Source organism: Notolepis coatsorum (genome assembly GCF_963971535.1).
Source record: "Notolepis coatsorum genome assembly, chromosome: 1".
NCBI lineage: Eukaryota > Metazoa > Chordata > Actinopteri > Aulopiformes > Paralepididae > Notolepis > Notolepis coatsorum.
The window spans coordinates 232,380,585-232,403,246 of record NC_140165.1 but is presented as its reverse complement, the minus strand read 5'-3'; the positions used below and the strand labels follow the sequence as shown (position 1 = coordinate 232,403,246).

The 22,662-nt window shown below is 43.2% G+C and overlaps 1 protein-coding gene across 2 annotated transcripts in view; it reads right to left on the bottom strand.

The window, feature by feature from the left end:
• The window catches only part of gdpd5b (glycerophosphodiester phosphodiesterase domain containing 5b), a 167,248-nt gene that overhangs the window by 10,761 nt on the left and 133,825 nt on the right, over positions 1-22,662 (bottom strand). For both annotated transcript variants that reach the window (XR_014620488.1, XM_084328922.1), the window contains exons 9-13: positions 16,937-17,019; positions 11,629-11,779; positions 6,458-6,679; positions 5,016-5,173; positions 2,385-2,532 (exon numbers count right to left, since the gene is read on the bottom strand). Coding sequence is in view for 1 of the 2 variants with exons in the window: in XM_084328922.1 (XP_084185048.1) it covers positions 2,385-2,532; positions 5,016-5,173; positions 6,458-6,679; positions 11,629-11,779; positions 16,937-17,019 (762 nt within the window). In the remaining variant the exon portion in view is untranslated. The remainder of the gene's footprint in view (positions 1-2,384; positions 2,533-5,015; positions 5,174-6,457; positions 6,680-11,628; positions 11,780-16,936; positions 17,020-22,662) is intronic.

Genomic DNA, 22,662 nt, shown 5'->3' with positions numbered 1-22,662 from the left:
CTGGTCGGCTGTAGTGAGGACAGAAGCCTTGCATCACGTGTCCCCTCCAGTACACGAGGAGGCAGCCTGTCGCATTTTTTCACTGCAGCAGCTCGAACTCTCAGTGGCGAGGAGTAACGCGTGGGAGGCTCACGCTGCCCCTGATACTTCCTGTTTCCGCTGTACAGGCGTCACCCAACCGACCTGTAGGAGTCGCTGTCCACAACGTCCAATCCCCACCCACCGGCTTTCCCACCCTCTAACACTGCCAATTGTGTTAGTATGACGACCGGCCAAGCCGGTAGCAACGCAGAGAGCTGGGCTCGATACCAGCATCTCCTTGCCCACTGCGCCACTCAGCCGCCTTAATTTTGACATTATTTGATGCCTGTTGCATCCCTCTGCCTCAAGAGGGAACCAACACATTATTTTCTGACTCTCCCTCTGGGCGAAATACACCCATGTCATGCGACAGCCTGGATGTGCTCATAAGATATATACACACTAACTAGCAAATCATGGTGATCGACAGATGCTTACGTGATCATTTGGTCTACGATCAATACAACCATGGCGATTGCAAAACAATATTAATGTTAAACAATACACGTGATCAGAATTGCGACAGGTCTAGGCCAGTCTAAGGGCCGGGGTCCCGTGGATACAATTCTGGCTTCATCATGAATTGGTGTTTTCATCATAGATTGGTGTTGCTGGCTTTTGGAGTTGAATGAGATCAATCGCTGTCTGGATTTGCACCTTGTATTAATGATATAACGTTAGACGCAACGTTAAATAGTTTTAAAATCGCTATCGGAGTTGGGCTTTCAGAATGAAAGAGGAGTTATTCGGAGTGTTGTGGCACCTCAGTGAGCTAACATCACGACTGAATAACAACTCGTGCTATAACAGGCTCAGTAATGGAAATACACTCAGTGTCAAGAGAGGACAGTTGAGCAGCATATAATAGTATTAGTTTGTTCATGTGTTCCACTGAGTTTAGACAGTCCCAGCTGCAGCGCGGGCATAGAGAGCCTGGCCTTTCCAGTGTTAAATAAAACATTACCTTAACCTAAACTAGTGGGGCGGCGTGGCTCAGGGGTAGAGCGGGTTGTCCAATGATCCAAGGGTTGGTGGTTTGAATCCCGCTCAAGCCCATGTCCATCCCACTGCTGTTGTGTCCTTGGGCAAGACACTTAACCTACTTGCCTCGTATGAATGTGTATGCATGTGAATGAATGTTGGTGGTGGTCGGAGGGGCCGTAGGCGTTGATTATTCGCCACGCTTCCGTGAGTCTGCCTCAGGGCAGCTCTGGCTGCAATTGTAGCTTACCACCACCGGTATGACTGTGTATGAACGAATAATGGACTCTGTGAAGCGCTCTGGGTCAGTGAAGAGCGCTATATAAATCCAAGTCATTATTTATTATTATTAAACTAAACCACAATAACTCACTGTTCATTTTCTGAGAGACAAACCCTGTACCAACTCAATAGTGATTGGATGATCGAGAAAAGAGGGAGGGGTTTGAGATCGGGTCAATTGGATTCTCCCAACAGTTCCAACCAAGTCATTTGATTGGACAAGAGACATTCATGATATTCAGTATAACAGCACTGGGACCTTTAACTATATGTATCACGCCGCCTCACAGGGGTTCAATTTATAACTGCTAATTAGGCTGCATTAACCGTCGTTATCAATATCAGGTGTGTCAACAGACTCTTGTTTCACTGGTTGCACAACAACGTCCAGATTAAGTAACTAGCCAGTTGTGACGTGTGTAGACCTAACTAAACAGAGTAGCCAGCTGTGCAGGAAAATGTTTGTGTTCAGGTTGCCTGGCAACGGTCGAAGTTCAAGAGCGTAGTTGTGGAACTATTTGTTGGTGGAGCTAAATAAATTATTAAATAAACAAACAGATCATAATCTGTTGTCGCTTATAAATGGCGGTTGTAGCACTGTTGTATAAAAGCAATATCACACTCCAGGTCGTGCTGCTATAATTAATATCAGCACGGCTGTGATTATTACAACCGAATGACAACTGTGCTGCTATTCAGTATAACGGCACTCCCTCTTGTGCGATATCGTCTCTTTTCTATTTAATTTAATCGTTTAAATTTTTTGTCCCCTTTCCCGGTTACCCTTTGAGAGGCCCCTTTGTCATCTCGCCAGGCTGTCATTGTAAATTAGAATTTGTTCTTAATTGACCTGCCCGGTTAAAGAAATATTAAAGAAATATATATATATATATATAATAATAATAATTGGGAGCATAATGTCACTGTTCCTGTTCCCTTCTTTTTATTGACCCATCTCAACAGTTGTGATTGGAGGATGATGAAAAAAGGGCGGGGTTTGAGAGAGGACTGTATGACTGTAATGAGGCGCAGCTCCTTACCATGAGCCAGACGGGGGAGGTCACCTTCTTGAGGATCTGGGGGGCCTCTGAGGAGACCGAGGGGACCCCGCTGCACCACAGCACAGAGTAGAGCCAGGGCTCGTTCACCGTGTAGAGGGTGACGCTGATGTTGCTCCGAGAGAACTCACTGGGGACCAAATTGTACATGTTTTTTTTTTACAAAAAAAAGCCTGAGAGGAAAATAACTGCAGCATGAATCAATGCAGTTTTAAAGGGATAGTTCAGATTTTGAGGGGATTACCGATGTTATTGTTGTTCCGAGTCCTTTCTCACACAGGGGCTTACAGACCCTCATATGAACCTTTGTTTATACTGTTTATTTCTCTCATATTTTTATATTCAGAGTTAATTATATTGTTTATATGGTTTATTTCTTCTCATATTTCGATATTCAGATAAGATTTTATTCCCTATATTTGTGTCTTTCTACTATTACCCTGCCTATACCTCCCCTCCCCCCTCCTCCATGCTGCTATGATTCCAAAAATGTCCCCAAGGGGATCAATAAAATAATATCTTAGCTTATTAAATGTATAAACTATTCCTCATCTGCACCAAATCCACCCTCAGCAGATCCGGACCCATCACACTCACTATTAATGACTCAACCATCACCCCCTCCCCCCTGGTTCACAACCTCGGCGTCATCCTGGATCCCACCCTCTCATTTGACCCCCACATCCGCTCAGTCATCAAAACCTCATACTTTCACCTCCTCAACATCGCCAAAATCAGACACTGCATCTCCCCCCCCGCTGCTGAATCCCTCATCCATGCCTTCATTTCCTCCCGCCTAGACTACTCCAACTCCCTCCTCACCTGCATCACCTCCCGCTCCCTCCATACACTCCAGAGCTTTGCTGCTCGCCTGCTCACCCGGTCTCGGGACCACATCACTCCTGTCCTCCACTCTACAGTTCAAATTACTACTACTCACCTTTAAAGCCCTCCATAGCCTGCCCCTCCCCCTCTACCTGACTGACCTCCTTCTCCCTTACCGCCCCAACCGATCCCTCCGGTCCTCTTCCACTGCTTCCCTCACCGTCATCAAAATAAAAATGTTTTGGTGACCCACGTGCTGCACCCCGACTCTGGAACACCCTCCCTCAGACCATCAGAGACTCTCCCTTACTCTCCACTTTCAAATCCCGACTCAAAACCTACCTGTTCTCCCTAGCATTCAACCTTCCCTACCCATAACCACCCTCCTCCAACCTACCACCCCCTTTCCCCTGCCCTACGTTCTCTCCTCTCCTGCCCCCCCCCCCCCCCCCCCCCTCGGTTTCCTTTACTTACTTCCCGACTGTCTCCCCTACTGACTCCTGTATTTGTTGTCGGTTACTCGTGGTTTTATGTTCTTGTGTATTCATATAGTTCCCCGTTTCCCTGTGGTTCTGTTTCTTTGTTTTTTGCCTATTGTCAGAGACTTTGGGTCATTGAAAAGTGCTATACAAAATAAATGAATTATTATATCTTATTTTAACAGCATGGATTGTGCTGAGAAAGGACTCTTACCAACCAAGAACATTAATGGTAAGTAAAAAAAAATAGGGCTGGGTTTCCAAAAATCACAACTATCCAGGAACATGCCAACATTATGGAAATGCGTTTGCCGTCTCCAGAAGAAGATAGATACCTCCCTCCCTGTGCGTTCAGTAGAAAGCTATCTGGCTGCAAGCTAGCCTAGCTTAGCACAAATTAATGGAAGGGGATATGGACCAGCTAACTTAGCTTAAAACTCTGGGAGAGGTGTCTTTGGCCAACAACTAGGCTTGTGGTCCGTATCCGCTTCCATTAATTTGTGCTAAGCTAGGCTAGCTTGCAGCCGGATAGCTCAACGCACACAGAAAATTGGTATCCATCTTCGATGGGAGCATGTCTATGTACCCCGGGTCCTATGTTCCCCGGTAGCGATAGATAGTCAGACCACCAGTCCTGATTCCAAACTCTAACCTTAACCAACTTCGAAAGAGGGCCTAAGCTTAACCAGTTCGAAACAAGGCGGACATTAATAATTAATAAAATAATAAAAATGTATAAAAATGTCAATCAATCAATCAATCAATCGGGGAACATAGGACCCGGGGAACATAGGGATGACCCCTCTTCAATGGTAAGCGCATTTGCCATAATCTTGCTGTGTTCCTTTAAATGCTAATAAATGCAGTGTATACATATGGGATTTTAGATCTGTGAATGTGACTGTGTGTATATGTATGCTTGTGTGTGTGTGTGTGTGTGTGTGTGTGTGTGTGTGTGTGTGTGTGTGTGTTTGTATGAGTGTGTACTTGCCTTCACTGTCTGCTTCTCTGTGTGCATTTGTGTGCGCTTGCATGTTGCTTACCTGACCTGACTGTCTGCCTCTGTGTATGTGTATGTATATATAATGTGTGTGTGTGTGTGTGTGTGTGTGTGTGTGTGTGTGTATGTGTATGTATATGTGTGTGTGTGTGTGTGTGTATGTGTATGTATATATATGTGTGTATGTGTGTGTGTATGTATATATATATGTATGTGTGTATGTGTGTGTGTGTGTATGTATATATATGTGTGTGTGTGTGTGTGTGTGTGTGTGTGCGTGTGTGTCTGCCTGCCTGCCTCTATACGTACCGGACGTCCTGCTCACCAGCCTGGTTGTATCTGAGCAGCAGCCTGCTGATGCCCTGTTGATGGAGGCTCTGAGGAGACTGTTTCTCCACGGAGGTCTGGACCAGACCAGGGGCCACCCGCCTCACCTGGGCCCTGTCCTCGTCTGGGGTCCACAGGACCTATAGACACACACACAGACACACATTTTAATTCTCTCAACTAGATGTCCGATATTGGCATTCAAATGTAATATCGGAAATTATCGGTATCGGTTTACATTATTATTAGGGCTGTCAGTTTATCGCGTTAATTAGATTAATTAATTACACAGCAAATAATCGCGTTATGAAAATTAACTCAAAATTAATTCCATTTTTTTTTTTTTATAATATTTTTTTTGTATCTCATTCATTCCATAAGCATGTAGAATACACATTTACAGATTTTTTTTAATATGGTCCATTTGCATGTTCTTGGTATCTGATTCTAGGGACATCTATGAATCTCAGGGAATGTATTCCCAGTGTCAGAAATACTGTGGGCTAGATCCACAAAGAATGGATTGCACGGTGCAAGTTGCACCCTTACTTACAATTCATTATGAATTGAAAATGGGGGACCCTGATGTAAACAAGACGAAAGTCTTTCTCTGGTCTGCATTCCCTTAACAATTGTGTGTATTGAGCCGTACTGTATTGTACCCATTCTGCAATCTGTTAATAACATTTTCATTCAATCAATCAATCTGCGCGGTGATTGATTGAATGAACATTTTATTTTGAGTAAATTGTAATGAACCAAATGAGAATATCAATAATTTTTTTTTTATCTTTGACTGTGAATAACACCATGCTCAAATTGACCAGACCTGAAAAATCTAAGCAAATTAATAGATGGAAGATGATTAAACAGAAGGTTTTGTAGATACAGTACTGAATTCTGCCATCCGGACACATGCAATTTGAAATATGATTATAGAATATAGAATATGAGGCATAAAATGGTAATGCGATTAAAATGCGATTAATTAATTACAAATCCTGTAATTAATTAGATTATTTTTTTTAATCGCCTGACAGCACTAATTATTATATATATATTTTTTAATTAAAATGTTAATACAAGCAAGTAAGAACAAAATCGTACTTAATTTATTGTCAAAAGTATGCATAATGTTGCGTTAATTCCACGACAAGAGATATGTCGGGGGGGGGGGGGGGGACTCTGCATATATCGGTATTGGTTGATATCGGTATCAGAAATTAAGAGTTGGACAATATCGGTATATCGGATATCGGTGAAAAAGCCAATATCGAACATCCCTACTCTCAGCCCATTGTCAGATTCCTTTCAACTGCTTTCTGAAATAACACGTAAAGACTCAACATAAGCTCTTATTAGCTCATAAGCTACTTATAAGTTAAGATGGAGGAGTTTTAATGTTTCCTCCGCAGGGAGCCCACCAGGTGCTGAGGAACGCCCGCCTGGTGCACGGCCTCCAGGGTGTCGTTGATCCAGCTGTAGTGACAGGGGTGCTCCGGCCGCGGCCTCCTCAGCCTGAACACCACGCTGTGGTTGTGTGGCGCGGCCAGCTTCAGGAGCTGCTCCAGACTGCACACGCTCTGGTTCGCTATCAGCTGCCTCTCCCTCTGGGACAGAGAACTGACCACCCAGAAGGGGTCTTCCTGGAACATAGGGGGGGGGGGAGAGAGAGAGAGGGAGAGAGAGAGAGAGGGGGAGAGGGAGAGAGATGGGGAGTAGGAAAGAGGCAGAGAGAGAGAGAGCGAGAGAGAGAGAGAGAGAGAGAGAGAGAGAGAGAGAGAGGCAGAGAGAGAGAGGCAGAGAGCGAGGGGGAGAGGGAGAGAGAGGCAGATAGCGAGGGGGAGAGGGAGATGGAGAGGGAGTAGGAGAGAGAGATGCAGAGAGAGAGGGGGGGAGATGCAGAGAGAGAGAGGGAGAGAGAGAGAGGCAGAGATGCAGAGAGGGAGAGGCAGATAGAGAGAGAGAGAGAGGGGGGGGGAGAGGGGCAGAGATAGAGAGGGGGAGGGAGAGAGAGAGAGAGAGAGAGCGAGAGAGAGAGACAGAGAGAAGCTTGCCGTTAGAGATGCGCAGATACTTATCCACCTGCATAACTACATAGATCCAAGATTTCAAGATTCAAGAGGTTTATTTGTCAAATACATACCAGGGCATACAGTGAAATGCGGGTGGCCATGCCCACTTCAATTGTGCAATAATACAAAAATAAAATAAGTACCGGTAGAAGATAATAAAATAGACAATAACCATGTATGATAGCATGTACATTAATTCTGTATATACCGTATACATACATTTATTCTTACCATATATATAGTATCTATCCATATCTGTCTATACATACCTGCATAATCCTTTTTACATGTCTGTAGATACTATATCTATACATATCCCTTACCCACTCTTACTAGTTATGTTGCTGGCCAGTATGACTACTACCATAGTGTCTGTATACCTGTATCACTGTACATATTAATACTACAACTCTGTACATACATCTGATTAGCACTATACTCAGTAGTACTAATTTGTATATTTTATACCCAGTTTAATCACCTGTACATTGTATATTACTATTGCACTTTACTGTTACATTTGTACTCTGGCTGGATGCCAAACTTCTCGTTGTACTGTACTTGTGCTGTATAATAACAATACATTTTAATCTAATCCAATCTAATCTAATCTAAAATAGGGTATTCAAATCTGATTCCAAGAAACATGTCTAACATGCCAGGAATGAAGTGTGTTATAACTCACTAATGCGGAAGGATTGATTCCATCTCAATCATTATTTTGTCCAAAGACCCTACTGTAAATACAGCTCAGTAAAAGTGATGGATCGGGTCGGTACTCGCCATCAGCCGATACCTAATGAAATCGCCGGTGAAAAAGTGATATAGGTCCATCCCTGGTTGTTAGGGGCGGAGATTCTGAGTGATTTAGTGAGTTCTTTAATGCATCAAAATAAAATTAGCATTTATCTGGATGAGAGTCTGACGGCTTCAATGGAAAAAGGTATAGCATAAAGACGAGCTCAACCATATGAATATTAATTATATAATATATATATATATATAAAATTGTAAATGCAAGATTCTGGAAAGGAATCTTTCCAGCCTTTATTCAGTCTCAGACAAAACAAAAGCAATATGTGAATTTAGGTTAGATTCAAATGTGTTGTCATTATATGGCACAAGTACAGTACAACGAAAATACGTTTGTATCTTAAACCAAAGAAGACTGTATCTTGCACCAAAGAAGTCTGTATTTTAAACAGAATAAGACTATCTTAAACCAAAGACAACTGTATCTTGCACCAAAGCCTGTATCTTGCACCAAAGACTTATCTTGTACCAAATGTTCTCAAACTTGAACAAAACACAATGGGCTGTGCTATTTATCCAGGTCGGGAGGGGTGTGTGTGTGTGTATATAGTGCAGTATCACGTTTTAATCAGAGTTAAAGAGTTAATCTGCACACACAAAAACACAGACTAAATGTCAATGTTTTGATAAGAAATAAAAAATAAAAGCATCTCTCGATGTGCCCAGAGGTGATGTAGTGTAGTGATACTCAACCTGCAGCTCACGGTCTGGATAACTATTTCAGTGCCTCGCAAGGTCACTCGTCATATCACTTAACACCGCATTTGATTTGAAGCCTCTGAAGACGAGCGTATCACTGTCTTACGGTGGCTCTCGCCAGCTCAGTTTGGAGGCTAGAGTGAAGATATACCACATGAAATGAGAGACCCTGAGGAATCCACACAGTACCAGCCATTCCATGCCACGTTACTGATGAAATCATGCTCCAGAATCACGTCATTTTGACGAGGAAAGACATCGGCAAGCCCTATTATGATGGAGTCCCTTGACCTCTCTCACCTTAAGATATCTTGTTAAGATACCTTAAGAATGTAATTGGGTAATCCGGCTGTCGGCGTTGCCACCGGCTTGGGCCGGCCATCATACTAACTCAATTGGCAGAGTTAGCGGGTGGGAAGTCGAAGGGTGGTAGTCTGGTCGTTGTGAACAGCAACTTCTACAGGTCGGTTGGGGCGCCTGCACAGCAAAGTCAGGAAAATGGCGGGGGCAGTGTGAGCCTCCTACATGTTACTCCTCGCCAAATGAGAGTCCGCACTGGCAGGTGAAAAGATGTGACAGGCTGCCTCCACATGTATCGGAGGGGACATGTGATGCAAGGCTTCTATCCTCCCTACAACCGGCCAGTGGGGGGCATATGCAAGCAACGATCAGGACAGGGGAGGGAGAATTGGCACGAGAGGTAAATTTGGTTGGGGAGAAAAATCACAGAAAAAAGGAGGAGAAAAAGTAGATAAAAAAATTAATGTAATTGGGTGCATTGGAACGTTTTCAACTACAACCTTATCCAATGTATGAACGCTTCCATGCAGTTAACCTACCTGTTCTTTAACACTTTCTCCGCTAATAACGTCATACAATGGGTTTCAAGTTCATGCGAATTCTGCCAGATCACGGCGTACGACGTTATTCTGATCATATTTCATATTTTCGCCATGGTATTCATATTTCACTCACGGAGCCTTGTGGGATGCTGTGGGACTCGGCACAACTCTGCAACGCTTCAATACTGCCACCTGGTGGATGATCGGCGAGTTGCCAAACCGGAAGTGGACGGTTGGGTCTCGGTGCGTCTCCGAAATCCGTCCGGCCACTCGCTTATCGTTGCGGGACTCAAGACACACGTCCATGTGTAGCGATCGCTGCCATAACTCAATAATCGACATGATTTTGGCGTGTATTAGTATTATACAAACCGGAAAAAATGGATCGCCTCGATCCCCATCACATAACTGGGATCTGTTTGCTCCAGTATCATCGCCCAACGATAAGAGGAGGCTGCAGTGAGTTTCAGCGTTTTTGTTTATTATTATCGATGCAAACTGCTCTGATCTATATATCACCCATACTACATAAATCATTTAACGACGATCACGGAATTATAAACGACCCCCCCCCCCCCCTCCGTTCACCCGCGCATGATCAGTCATAACGTTTAGGACCATGTACAGTTGACATTTTTAATATAGCGTGTATCGGCAACAAATGGCATTTGATAATGTATATATGCATTTATGCCTATATCTCACGTTCTAGGATTTACTGCAGAAAACAATAAAAACATATTTATATTCTAGACGGTATTTTTGTATGAATGAAAAAGTAAAACGTTCCTACATCCTGAACGATAGATAATCGATGTTGAATGGGCCATAGTAATGTCAATTTAGCAATACAATTTAAAAAGTTATAGCCCTGCAAAGAAGGTAAACATCTCCATAGACTTAGACTGGTGGCAGTGATCAAACATTGATGGATATAAGCGTGGCAGAAAAAGTGTTAACCTACCTGTAAAGCTGAGACTGCCATAACCTTGTTTATATACTGAACCACAGAATTAAGTCTAGATCTAAAATATGCAGCACAGAAACAAGCACCTATACAGACCCTCTATGTCACAGGTTAACCTTCTGTATGTAGTGTGGTAGTATTTATCGTTTGGACATATGTGTTTTTGTAAAAGAAAATTCTAGTATCAATTCCTGCCAGAGAGCCCTGCTGTGTCCGACTCTGCCTCCATCTCAACCCCTTTCAAATGAAGAGAAAACAAGGACACACAGCCACAGGGTTATAGGGATGGCTAGGTGCTACGTCATCATATTCCAAAACGCCACTTCCGTGTCCTGTTGCTTCCAGATGGGATATTCAAAGGCAATAAAATGGTGCAGTGCTGTGTCCTGTGTTGCAGCAATAGAAATGATGTCAACAAAACAATCTCTTACTACCGCTTTCCTCAGTTACCGTTTACATTTTTTTTTTTTTTACTATGTTTATTTTTTGGAGTTGAGACCCTTTTTCACAGACTTTGAGAAGTCAGCGAAGTAGGATGTCACAGTAAAAATGGTGACCGGTTCCTGGGCTGTAGAACATTGCTGTTTACATTGGCCGCATTAGACTAAACATGCTAGTGGAAGTAATTTGTGATGTCACACTAGCCATCCCTATAGGTGCCAAGCATTCTTGCATACATTGAACTGGTCTTACACAAAGTGCCATGCCTGTGAGCCGCCACTAGGGGCAGAGTGGCTAAAATGGCAAATGGTAATTGAATAGAGAATAGACTTTTAATTGTCATTGCACACAAGTATACAACGACATTTCAGGGGAGCTCCCACAGACCGTAGTACAATATACATACATGTAAACATAACACTGTACATATAACAGAATATTTTAAATAATAAGGTGCATGATGAGCGGTGCAATTGGTGCATTTATATAGCAGCTTTTATCCAAAGCGCTTTACAATTTGTTCCTCACATTTGACCCATTCACTCACACATTCATACGACGACGGCGGAGGCAACCGTGCAAGGTGCCAACCTGCTCATCGGGAGCAGTTAGGGGTTAATTGTCTTGCTTAAGGACACTTCGACACGCTGCCCGGGAGGAGCGGGAATCGAACCGGGAACCTACGGATTTCCATGAGTGAGTGAGTGAGTGAGTGAGATTTCTGGTCCAGGATGTGCTTTGCATTTAAAGACAGGTACCTTGAGGAACCACTGGCCGGCGTTGAGGCTGTGCAGATCTGTCCAGTTGAAAAAGGAGGCGTCGTCCATCTGTCTCTCTGGGAAGATCTTCTGCACGTCAGTGGTCCTGCGCAGGGTGCCGTCGTGCATCAGGAAGGGCACCCCGTCCAGACTGCAGGACAAGAAGGAGTCAGAGCCAAGAACACGTCATAAAAGGCTAGGCTAGTGGTCCGTATCCGCTTCCATGCATTTGAGAGGAAATTGGTATCCACCTTCTTGTCTGACTCTAGAGAAGACTATAAGAGCATTTCCCATAACGTTAACACTGTTATACGTATGTATGAGTGCTTCTTGTTGTTTGCATCACGTAAGCGTGTTTGATTTGTTTGACATTCCAACAAAGATCCGACAGGCAGTAAACTGGCTGCACTTGACTGGTAAACGACGAGAGGGAACAGCAACACAGCGTATTTAATCTTTTGGACATTAATCACACACGCTCTCGCTCACCGGGGGACCAGCGGTGTTTGAATCCTGTCACAACAGCAGCAGAGGAGACTTTTGGGATCAATTGCGGGGCGTTTGATGTTGTTTCTCTTGTACTTGTAAACACAAAATCACCCTGGCATGAGTTCTCCCTCAGCTTGTTATCCATGCAATAACAAAACACCATTTGTTATTCAAATTCATAGCTGCAAAAACAATGCTGCCACACTGTTTGTGTGTGTGTGTGTGTGTGTGTGTGTGTGTGTGTGTGTGTGTGTGTGTGTGTGTGTGTGTGTGTGTGTGAATGTATCAGTGTTATTTGTATCTGTGAGAGAAAGAGAGTGAGTGAGTGTGACATGTGAATGTGTCAGATGTGTGCGAAGTGCATCTCTGTGTGTGTGTCATGCATCTGTGTGTGTGCGTATTTGTGTGTATATAATGTGTGTGTATGCAGTGCATCTGTGTGTTTGTGTGTGTGTATGTGTGAAGTGCATCTGTGTGTGTGTATTTGTGTGTAGGTGTATATTTGTGTGTATCTTTGTGTGTCCGTCTGTCTATGTGTGTGTGTGTGTGTGTGTGTGTGTGTGTGTGTGTGTGTGTGTGTGTGTGTGTGTGTGTGTGTGTCTGTGTCCAGTCTGCTCCAGTGGAGCCTGGCTGTGCCTCTGGTTGTCATCAGGTCTAATTAGTCAGCTTAGTCAGGAGCCCACCTGTCAGCAGCGCTCACTTACCACTCATCCATCTCTGTTACGGCCACATGGGGCAACAACTTGCGTGCACTGTACTGCACAACACAGTACAGAAACAACACAATAAGATATTGTGTATCCTCAGAGTATTTACTGAGGATATTATAGACAGAGGGTGGCGTCCATACATGTTACAAGCAGGGACATTCACCCACACAAGCAGGGACACTCACCCACACAAGCAGGGACACTCACCCACACAAGCAGGGACACTCACCCACACAAGCAGGGACACTCACCCACACAAGCAGGGACACTCACCCACACAAGCAGGGACACTCACCCACACAAGCAGGGACACTCACCCACACAAGCAGGGACACTCACCCACACAAGCAGGGACACAAGCAGAGACATTCACCCACACAAGCAGGGACACAAGCAGAGACATTCACCCACACAAGCAGGGACACAAGCAGAGACATTCTCACCCACGCAAGCAGGGACACAAGCAGGGAAATTCACCCACACAAGCAGGGACATTCACCCACACAAGCAGAGACATTCACCCACACAAGCAGAGACATTCACCCACACTCGTCTCATGCTAATCCACAGCTTCAGCAAGCCCCTACAGCAAAAACACACATTCTCTCTACACACACGTTCACTATGCACCCCCCATGCTTCCTCTCTGTATGTGGCTTTCCAAGCTCATCCCGTCATCCCTCATCATGTTATAGATTGTGGTAACTGTCTAGTATGATGCTCTGCTCTGGGCTAGCCTGGCTGTTTATCACTAGGACTACAAATCCTGAGTCCAATACTAGTCTATAGGACTTTGTCCACTAATTGATTTGTTGATTGAATCAAGGAATCTGTAAAATTTTGTTTCCCAGTCATGCAATCATGCAGAGGAACCTCTTTAAATGCAGTGCTTACCAGAGATGGGCTTATAATCCTTCAGGAAATAACTCAAAATAGCAAATAGCATGGAAAAAACAACAACATAAAACTAGAAATAGCATCTAGTGGTTATATGCCTCGGCGAACTGGTTTAAATTACCAACTGGTATAATGGTGGTTCCTTACTAGTCCATGTGTACAGCAACCAAAGAAATAATCGATGTACGGCAAACTGCTTCCTACAGTGACCATGACAGTGTTGTAGTCGAGTCACTAAATCTCAAGTCCGAGTAGAGTCTCGAGTCCCCAGTTTTCAAGTCTGAATCCAAGTCTGAATCACCAAAGACGAGCCAGAGTCAAGTCCCCATCACCCTAGTCCGAGTCAGAGTCATCAAGGCTGAGTCCACTCCACTCTGGCAGTCAAAAAGCTCATAAATGATACAGTGGTCACCATTTCAAAAGGGAGTTTATTTACTTTGTGACACAATAGCCAAACAAATGCACTAGCCATCAATATCTTATGCCAAATGATTAGGGCCTATTACAAAATAATTATGTTTATCAATTAAAATTGTATTTATCAATTAACAAGTCAAAGTCCTCGTCTGCACCTTCCGAGTCCGAATGCAGTCAATGCTCGAGTCCGAGTCCAAGTCTGAGTCACGAGTCCTGAAAATCAGGCCAGCTACTATAACACTGGACCATGATGCGAGTTGGGTAGCTGTTCTACGGACACAAAGTGAATTAGCTCATCATCTCTCCAGTGTTTCAGCCCTGGCTCTTAATTTATTGTCACAGCTGTTTTAAATGTACATACATTCAGAAAAACGTGAGATGCTTGTTTTTTCCAGCTCCTCAACCGTAGATTTGTAAACAACAATACACAACAATCTATACAAACTATACAAAACAAGGAATTATGTTTTTTTAAGGTCAATCAAAGGTAAAAAAACAACAACTGGATAAATACAGTACATATTATTTTTTTGATCAACTTTTTCTCCTTATTTTCTCCCATCCCAATTTCGCCGTTTTCCAATTCTCCCCTCCTCTGTCTTGAACGTTGCTCGCATATGCCCCCCACAGGTCTGTCGTAGGGAGGATAGAAGCCTTGCATCACGTGTCCCCTCCGGTACACGAGGAGGCAGCCTGTCACATCTTTTCACCTGCCAGCGCGGACTCTCATTGGCGAGGTGTAACGTGTGGGAGGCTCACACTACCCCCACTATTTCCTGTCTCTGCTGTGCAGGTGTCCCCCAACCGACCTGTAGGAGTCGCTGTCCACAACGTCCAGATTGCGCGAATACTTTCCCTAAGCCAGTTGTACTTTTGCGCGATCTGATTGGCCACTGACGTTTCTGGTCATGTGACATGTGCGCCAATCGTGGGATGGCAAGTTATGCGCCTATTTCCGGGTCTAACAGCCTGCAAACTACCTAACGCCTAGTTTATCACTGGTTAAGCTTAGGCAACTTTCGAATTTGGTTAAGGTTAGAGTTTGGAATCAGGGCTGGTGTTCTATCGGCCTGCTCTAAGACAAACTCTAACCTTAACCAACTTCGAAAGAGTGCCTAAGCTTAACCGGTGGCAGAACTTGCCGTTCCACGATTGGCGCACATGTCACATGACCAGAAACGTCAGTGGCCAATCAGATCGCGCAAAAGTACAACTGGCTTAGGGAAAGTATTCACGCGTCCAGATTACCACCCATCGACTTCCACCCGCTAACTCTGCCAATTGAGTTAGTATGACGGCCGGCCCAAGCCGGAGGCAACGCCGACAGCCGGATTCGAACCCGGTGTCTCTTGCGTTGGTGACGAGTGCAATGTCCACTGCGCCACCTAGCCGCCCCCACAGTACTGCTACATCTATACATTTATGACATACCAGATTTACAAATACAGTACTGTTTTTGATACAAGAAGAGTCTAAAAAAGAGAGTATATACATTTGACGAAGAAACTGTACATTGGAGGAGGTTGGTAGGTAGGAGGTTGGTAGGTGGAGTGGGGTGGGGGGTAAGTGTACATTGGATTATCGACGAAACCTTACTTCCAAGAAGAGGGTCTTGTGTATTATTGGGTTTAATAGGACATTTATTGTACATTGGAGGGAGTTGCGTTAGGACATTTACAGGGGCCAGTTTCGAATTGCAGTCTCCCGTAGGTGCTCTTTGAAAGTGGTTTTGAAAGTGGGTAGTGATTCACATTCCTTTACAGCTGTGGGTAGGGCATTCCACATTGATGTGGCATAATTGCTAAACGTGTTTAGTCCCTTGTTTGAGCCGAATCTGGGTTTAACATGATTTGTGGAGCTCCCTCTGGTGTTGTGGTCGTGGTATTCACTGACCTTTGGGCAGCATCTGTGTTTTTCCGACTTTGTAGCTTGAACGTATGTAGGTTGGAAATTACACGTTTCCCCACTTGTGACTTCCCACCTCCAACCATAAATTAACTCAGCATAAGCAGGGCAGGTCAACCTAGACCAGTGAAAGTAGTAGTCTGTACTGAACTCATTGACACCTCCCATAACCGGCCATAAGTCCATGTGGACGTTTGTGCCAAATTTGAAGAAATTCCCTGAAGGTGTTCCTAAGATATTGCATTCACCGGAGAATGGGATGGATGGACAGACATTACAGTAACGCCCCCTGCCATTGTCATAAAGATCTTGGTAGACTAAGATCAAATCAACCAGCTAATCGACTAAGACCAAATCAACCAGCTAATCGACTAAGACCAAATCAACCAGCTAATCGACTTAAGTCCAAATCAACCAGCTAATCAACTAATACCAAATCAACCAGCTAATCGACTAAGACCAAATTAACCAACTAATCGACTAAGACCAAATAAACCAACTAAAGGACTAAGACCAAATCAACCAACTAATCCACAAAGACCAAATCAACCAACTAATGGCCTAAGACCAAATCAACCAAAGAATGGACTAAGAGCAAATCAACCAACTAAACGACTAAGAGGGGGCCACAGTATCGCTCATGCTGGCCAAGTACTCTAATCCTAATTGTGAGACCTGGGGACAGCAGCCTGGTTTGGGACATCGTAGAACTAAGGCCGTCTTTGTTCCATTGTGTTGAGATGATTTTGGGGGAAACCCAATGCTGTTCTGATAACAGTATAGTGTGACACCAGGTGACCCTGAGCTTGTCTGACTCGGCCAGTCTATTGATCTGGCTGTGTGAGTGTGTGAGTGTCTCTGTGTGCGTGTGTGCGTGTGTATGTGTGTACCTGATAGCCACGTCAGCCTCAAACCCAGTGACGTTCATCTGCAGAGCTCGCTGGAAGGACAGAAGAGTGTTCTCTGGAGCCAGCTACACACACACACACACACACACACACACACACACGCACACACACACACACACACAGTCAGTGTTACTACAATACATCTGTCCCATTTTGCCTTTCTATGGCCTTAAAAGAGGCATTAGTGCAGGAGAAACAAGGAAGAAGATCCTATATGGATTGATCATTGGACACATATTAATTAAGCATTACATCACACGCAGGAGTGGTTTGTGACCAATAAACCATGCCTAGGGGTGGTCGTTAGGCCCGAGGCGCAGCCGAGGGTCGTTAGACCCCCCTAGGCATGGTTTATTGGTCACAAACCACGACTGCACGTGGTGTAAAGCTTTTATACAACTGCCAGATTCATCCAACCTTATTTCTATACAATAAACACACATTAATCGAAGATTTATTGAAAAAACCATCCGCCAGAAAAAGTAGTTCCCACAACTACAAAAAAGACAAGTTGCCTCCATGTGGAAGCAGCTTGAAGTGCATCCAACCAAACTAACACATCCAACTGTGTATTATTGGAATGATTGAGAGAAGTTGCCTCATGTGGAAGCAGCTTGAAGTGCATCCAACCAACTAACACATCCAACTGTGTATTATTGGAATGATTGATTGAACATTTTATTACCAGATGCAGAATGGGTACAATACAGTACGGCTCAATACACACAATTGTTAAGGGAATGCAGACCTACTTTCCATAGAACTTCATTATTAGATGCTTCTATATAAAGTAGGTAAAACAAATTAAAACGTTTTCTTTGCCCTATAGGAAAAAAACGTTTTCTTCGCCCTATTTTTTTATTTATTTCTTTTAGCCTAAACTTAACCAGTTGGAAACCAGGGGTACAGTAATAAAATTAGCAATCAACCAATCAATCAATTCAATAGACCATGCTCACTTAAAACAGCGCTGCTTCTCTCTCAGTCTGACTCCCCCGCTGTTGCAGACAGGAGTGTGTGTGTGTGTGTGTGTGTGTGTGTGCGTGTGTGTGTGTGTGTGTGTGTGTGTATGTGTGTGTGTGTGTGTTTGTGGGTACGCCAGCGTCGGACAGTGTGAGAGAGAACGCTGCAGTCAGTAGAAAGAAGGAAGTAGAAATTTAAATCAATCAATTAATCTATCAATCAAACCGCGATTTTTCTTTTGTTCTAGATTGACTCAAGACCCATCAATTACATCATCCAACATTGTTTAAAATACTAACACATTCCCCTTGACAGAATCGCTTCATATTTAGTCGTTATGGTGCTTTCAACATAACCATTTGTTGTCCGCGATCTTGTTTTCTCCCGGAGTGAGCCGGGGAGGGTTATGTGATTCGGTTGTGGGCGGGTCCTGAGCCCAGGACCGTGGATTGTTGCCAATAAAGACGTGTGAATGGCCAATCAGAATCGAGAAATTTGCATGCCGTTGTATAATGTTAAATACAGACTAATCATTTGTAATGCATACTTCTTATTCACCATAAGAAAGGTTACATGGAAAGGTTATGAACCAACACCAGTTATTTTTAAAAGACTAAACCATGTGTTTTTCCACAAGCCCCTCTGAGCCAGGCAACCCTCTTACCATAACCTCATTGGACCTCAAGCCCCAAATCAACTGCCCATTGGACACGGTAAATGAGATGCCTGGTCTCTAGTGAATCACCAATGATAACTCACGGGCTGGAAAGGGAGCGGCAGCGTGTTGCAATCAATGCAAAAGTGCTTCTGGGAAATGGAGACCCGTCATGTCATGTGGCCCAAAGGGAGTTCTCATAGAGCCGACAGGGGAGAATAGGGCGTGTCTTCGTCTGATTTAGCCCGGCGACACCTCAGATCCATGGAACGTACGCAAGCTACTGTAGCTCTCCATTGTGATTGGAAGCGGCACAATAAACAAATAGCTTGCCGGCAAAAATATAGATAGATAAAGTCATAGATAAGGGCGGCTAAGTGGCGCAGTGGGCAAGGTGCTCGCCACTAACACAGGAGATGCTGGGTTCGAGCCCAGCTCTCGGCGTTGCTTCCGGCTTGGCTGGTCGTTCATACCAATACAATTGGCAGTATTAGGGGGTGGGAAAGCCGGTGGGTGGGGATCGGACGTTGTGGACAGCGACTCCTACAGGTCAGTTGGTGCGCCTGTACAGCAGAATCAGGAAGTATCGGGGGCAGCGTGAGCCTCCCACGCGTTACTCCTCGCCACTGAGAGATCGCGCTGTACAGGTGAAAAGATGCGACGGCTGCCTCCTCGTGTACCGGAGGGGACACGTGATGCAAGGCTTCGTCCACATTGCAGCCGACCAGTGGGAGGCATGGTCTAGCAACGTTCGAGACAGGGGAGGGAAGAATTGGATAATATGAAATTGGGATGGGAGAAAAATTGAAAAATGGGGAGAAAAAGTCGATTACAAAAAACAAATGACAAAACCTATTACAAAAATATTTGCACTACATCCATACCTCATTTTAGCATTCTGCAATTAAAAAAGTTAGCATTTTGTACCTCATTGTTTGCATTTTGTACTTTAGTTTGTATATTGTATATTTTGTATAGTGTTTATACTTTTTTTTACTATATGAAGCACATTCTCAGGGGGCTCATACAGAAGAAAGAATTCCACTGTAATGTACTGTACTTTATACGTGACAAATAAAACAAAGTTGAACTTGAACTTGAGTCAGTTTCCGTGGTGATGTGATGGAGTCTCGTCTCTCATGCTGCAATGAATTATGCCGTGATTATATTAAAGTTCAAGAAGAAGAAGACGATGTTGTACCTTCTCTGTATTAAAAGCAGATCTCCCACGGCTCGCGCACGCCGGCTATTCTAAACTTTAATATCAACACCCACTGGCAGCCCGTTGCCTTGGTAATGCGCAGAGAAATAGAGAACTTGTGTTTTCCTTGTTCTTTAATATGATCACAGAATGTAAGACACCAACGCATCACCATGCCAGCAAGCTATTTGTTTATTTCACAGGCTGTGTATGTTTATATATAATATAATCCTTCTATATACCTACTTATAATACCTGCATATAACCCTTATAACTCTGTATGATAGATAGCATGTACAATAATTCTGTATAGTCTTACCGTATATATATCTATCCATCTATCTGTATATACCTGCACATAATTATTTTACACATCTGTAGATAGTAGATCCTATATTTACATCTGTACATATCCCTTACCTACTCTTACTAGTTACGCTGCTGGCCAGTATGACTACTACCATACTGTCTTTATACCTGTATCACTGTACATATTAATATCACAACTCTGTACATACATCTGATCTCCTGTACATTGTATATCACTATTGCACTTTACTGTTACATTAGCACTCTGGTTGGATGCCAAACGTCTTTATCGTTGTACTGTACTTGTGCTGTATAATGTCAATACATTTTAATCTAATCCGAATCAAATCTTAAAGTTGCACAGTGGAATTCAGTATTCCGTAGCCGTGTTACACAGCTAACTTGTGAATGTTGAATGTGAATGGTGTGCCGCATACATAAATCCATCTTCAGGTAAGTATGCAATTCGAATAAAACAAACGGATCCATAAATCAAGCAGCCCAAACTGCAGCGTGCTTGGGTACTCGTTCTAAATCAACTTTATAAGGTTTCAACTGCATACTTACTGGAACCTACGCTGCTCAAAGGTGACATGTCAATAGACGTGACATTAGAAGAGAGCTGACAAAGCAGGTTTGTGTTTATAGGGGCGATATTTATCCTGTATGGTAACGCGCACGCGGTATTTGGATAAACAACATGCGCTGTGTGTCTTTAGCTTTGGTTTGTACTAGGGATGCATGCACCGATCCGACTTTTTCAGTCTCGATACCGATACCTGGGCTTTGGGTATCGGCCGATACCAAGTACCGATCCGATACCCATTGTTCAATTAATAAACTGTATGCCTCACTGTGTGGAAGAGACTGGGATCATTCTTTTGTGCAAGGCAACATCAGGCTTGACTTAAAACATTACTTTCCTAACTTAGTGAAACAAAATGTAACAAATGAACACAGATATAAATGTACTGAATTGTATTATTATATTATATTATATATAAAAAATTATAATAATAATATATATCTGATATAGATTAGTGGTGGCACTCGATTAAAGATTTTAATCGAATTAATTTGAGACTTTATAGTTAATTAATCTAAATTAATCACATTTTAATCGCATATCAATATTTGATGCGAAAAGCAAAAATTTTCAATTCAAATTAATTTTGGTATACGAGTGAATCAATACATTATACATACGTTTAAGCAGCAAAATCCTGTATTAGCTACTACACAGACCAACAGATCAATGAAATTTTTAACAAAGTGCTGCAATTTTAGGAATTATATATATAGCGCAAAGGACCTTTTGTAAACTCAAGCACTTTCGAGGTAAAAGTAAAACGCAGTACTTTCAAGTACATTCCAGAACAGTTGACCATTAAAAAAAATAACTCTTGATTGATCTCAATTACTCTTATTTAATTTTTTTATATGAATAAACCAGACTAAGAAAAAAAGTTATTTGCGATTTATTATACTTTATACTTATAGCACGCATGAGTCTGGTCTCCTTTCTGAAAGGTAACATTCGTACACAATAAAGAAAAATCATCATGCGATTAAATGCATACATTTTTTTTTACTTTTAATTCTTTCTGTAGTTAATTAATTGAAATGAATGCGATTTGAAAATGAATTAATTTAATATGGAATAAAGTCCCAGCCCTAATATATATATAATTTTCTTTTTTTCGATACCCAATCCAGCTATTTTAGTCATATCGGGGCCGATATCCGATATCAATATCGGAGCATCCCTAGTTTGTACCATCACCACACAGAGAGAGTACACTGCCCTGCAGAAGCTAACTAAATCGAGTTATAAGTGAAATTGAACTCTCAATATATGCCGCTTCTTTTCACCTGACAGCGAGGACTCTCACTGGGGGAATGTAACGCGTGCAGAGGTTCACGCCAGGGCTGCACGATTAATCGATTTTCAATCGAAATCGCGATTTGGAATGATGCAATTATCAAATCGCAAAAAAAAATAAATCGCAAATATATATATATTTTTTTGTAACTTAAAAAAAATATATATATTTACCAGGAAGTCCCATTGAGATACAAGATCGGTTTGGGAGAGGGAGGTAAGGGGTTTTAGATTGTTTGTTGTGAAGTTTAGACTTCAGATAGGGAGAGTAAAGTACAGAAAAAAAGGTACCGTTTGGTACCGGTATCGATTCCCAGGTAAAAAGAAAGATTTTCAGGCTCGGTGTCCCAAAAAGACCCACCGCGTAAGCCAGATGCAAGCCGCATTTTACAATAAACCTCTGTGGGGCTGCTTAAATATTTTTTGATTATAATCGCAAATTTAATCACGATCGCAATATCTGTCCGAAAAATCACAATTAGATTATTTCCCAAAATCGTGCAGCCCTAGTTCACGCTATTTCCCCCCGATCCCCTCCCTGCTGAACAGGCGCCCCGACCGACCAGTAGGAACAGCAGTTTACAACGACCAGGACACATACCCCGCCGGCTTCCCACCCTCTAACACTGCCAATTGTGTTAGTAGGGACGACTGACCAAGCCGGAGGTACCGCTGACAGCTGTATTCAATCCCAGAGT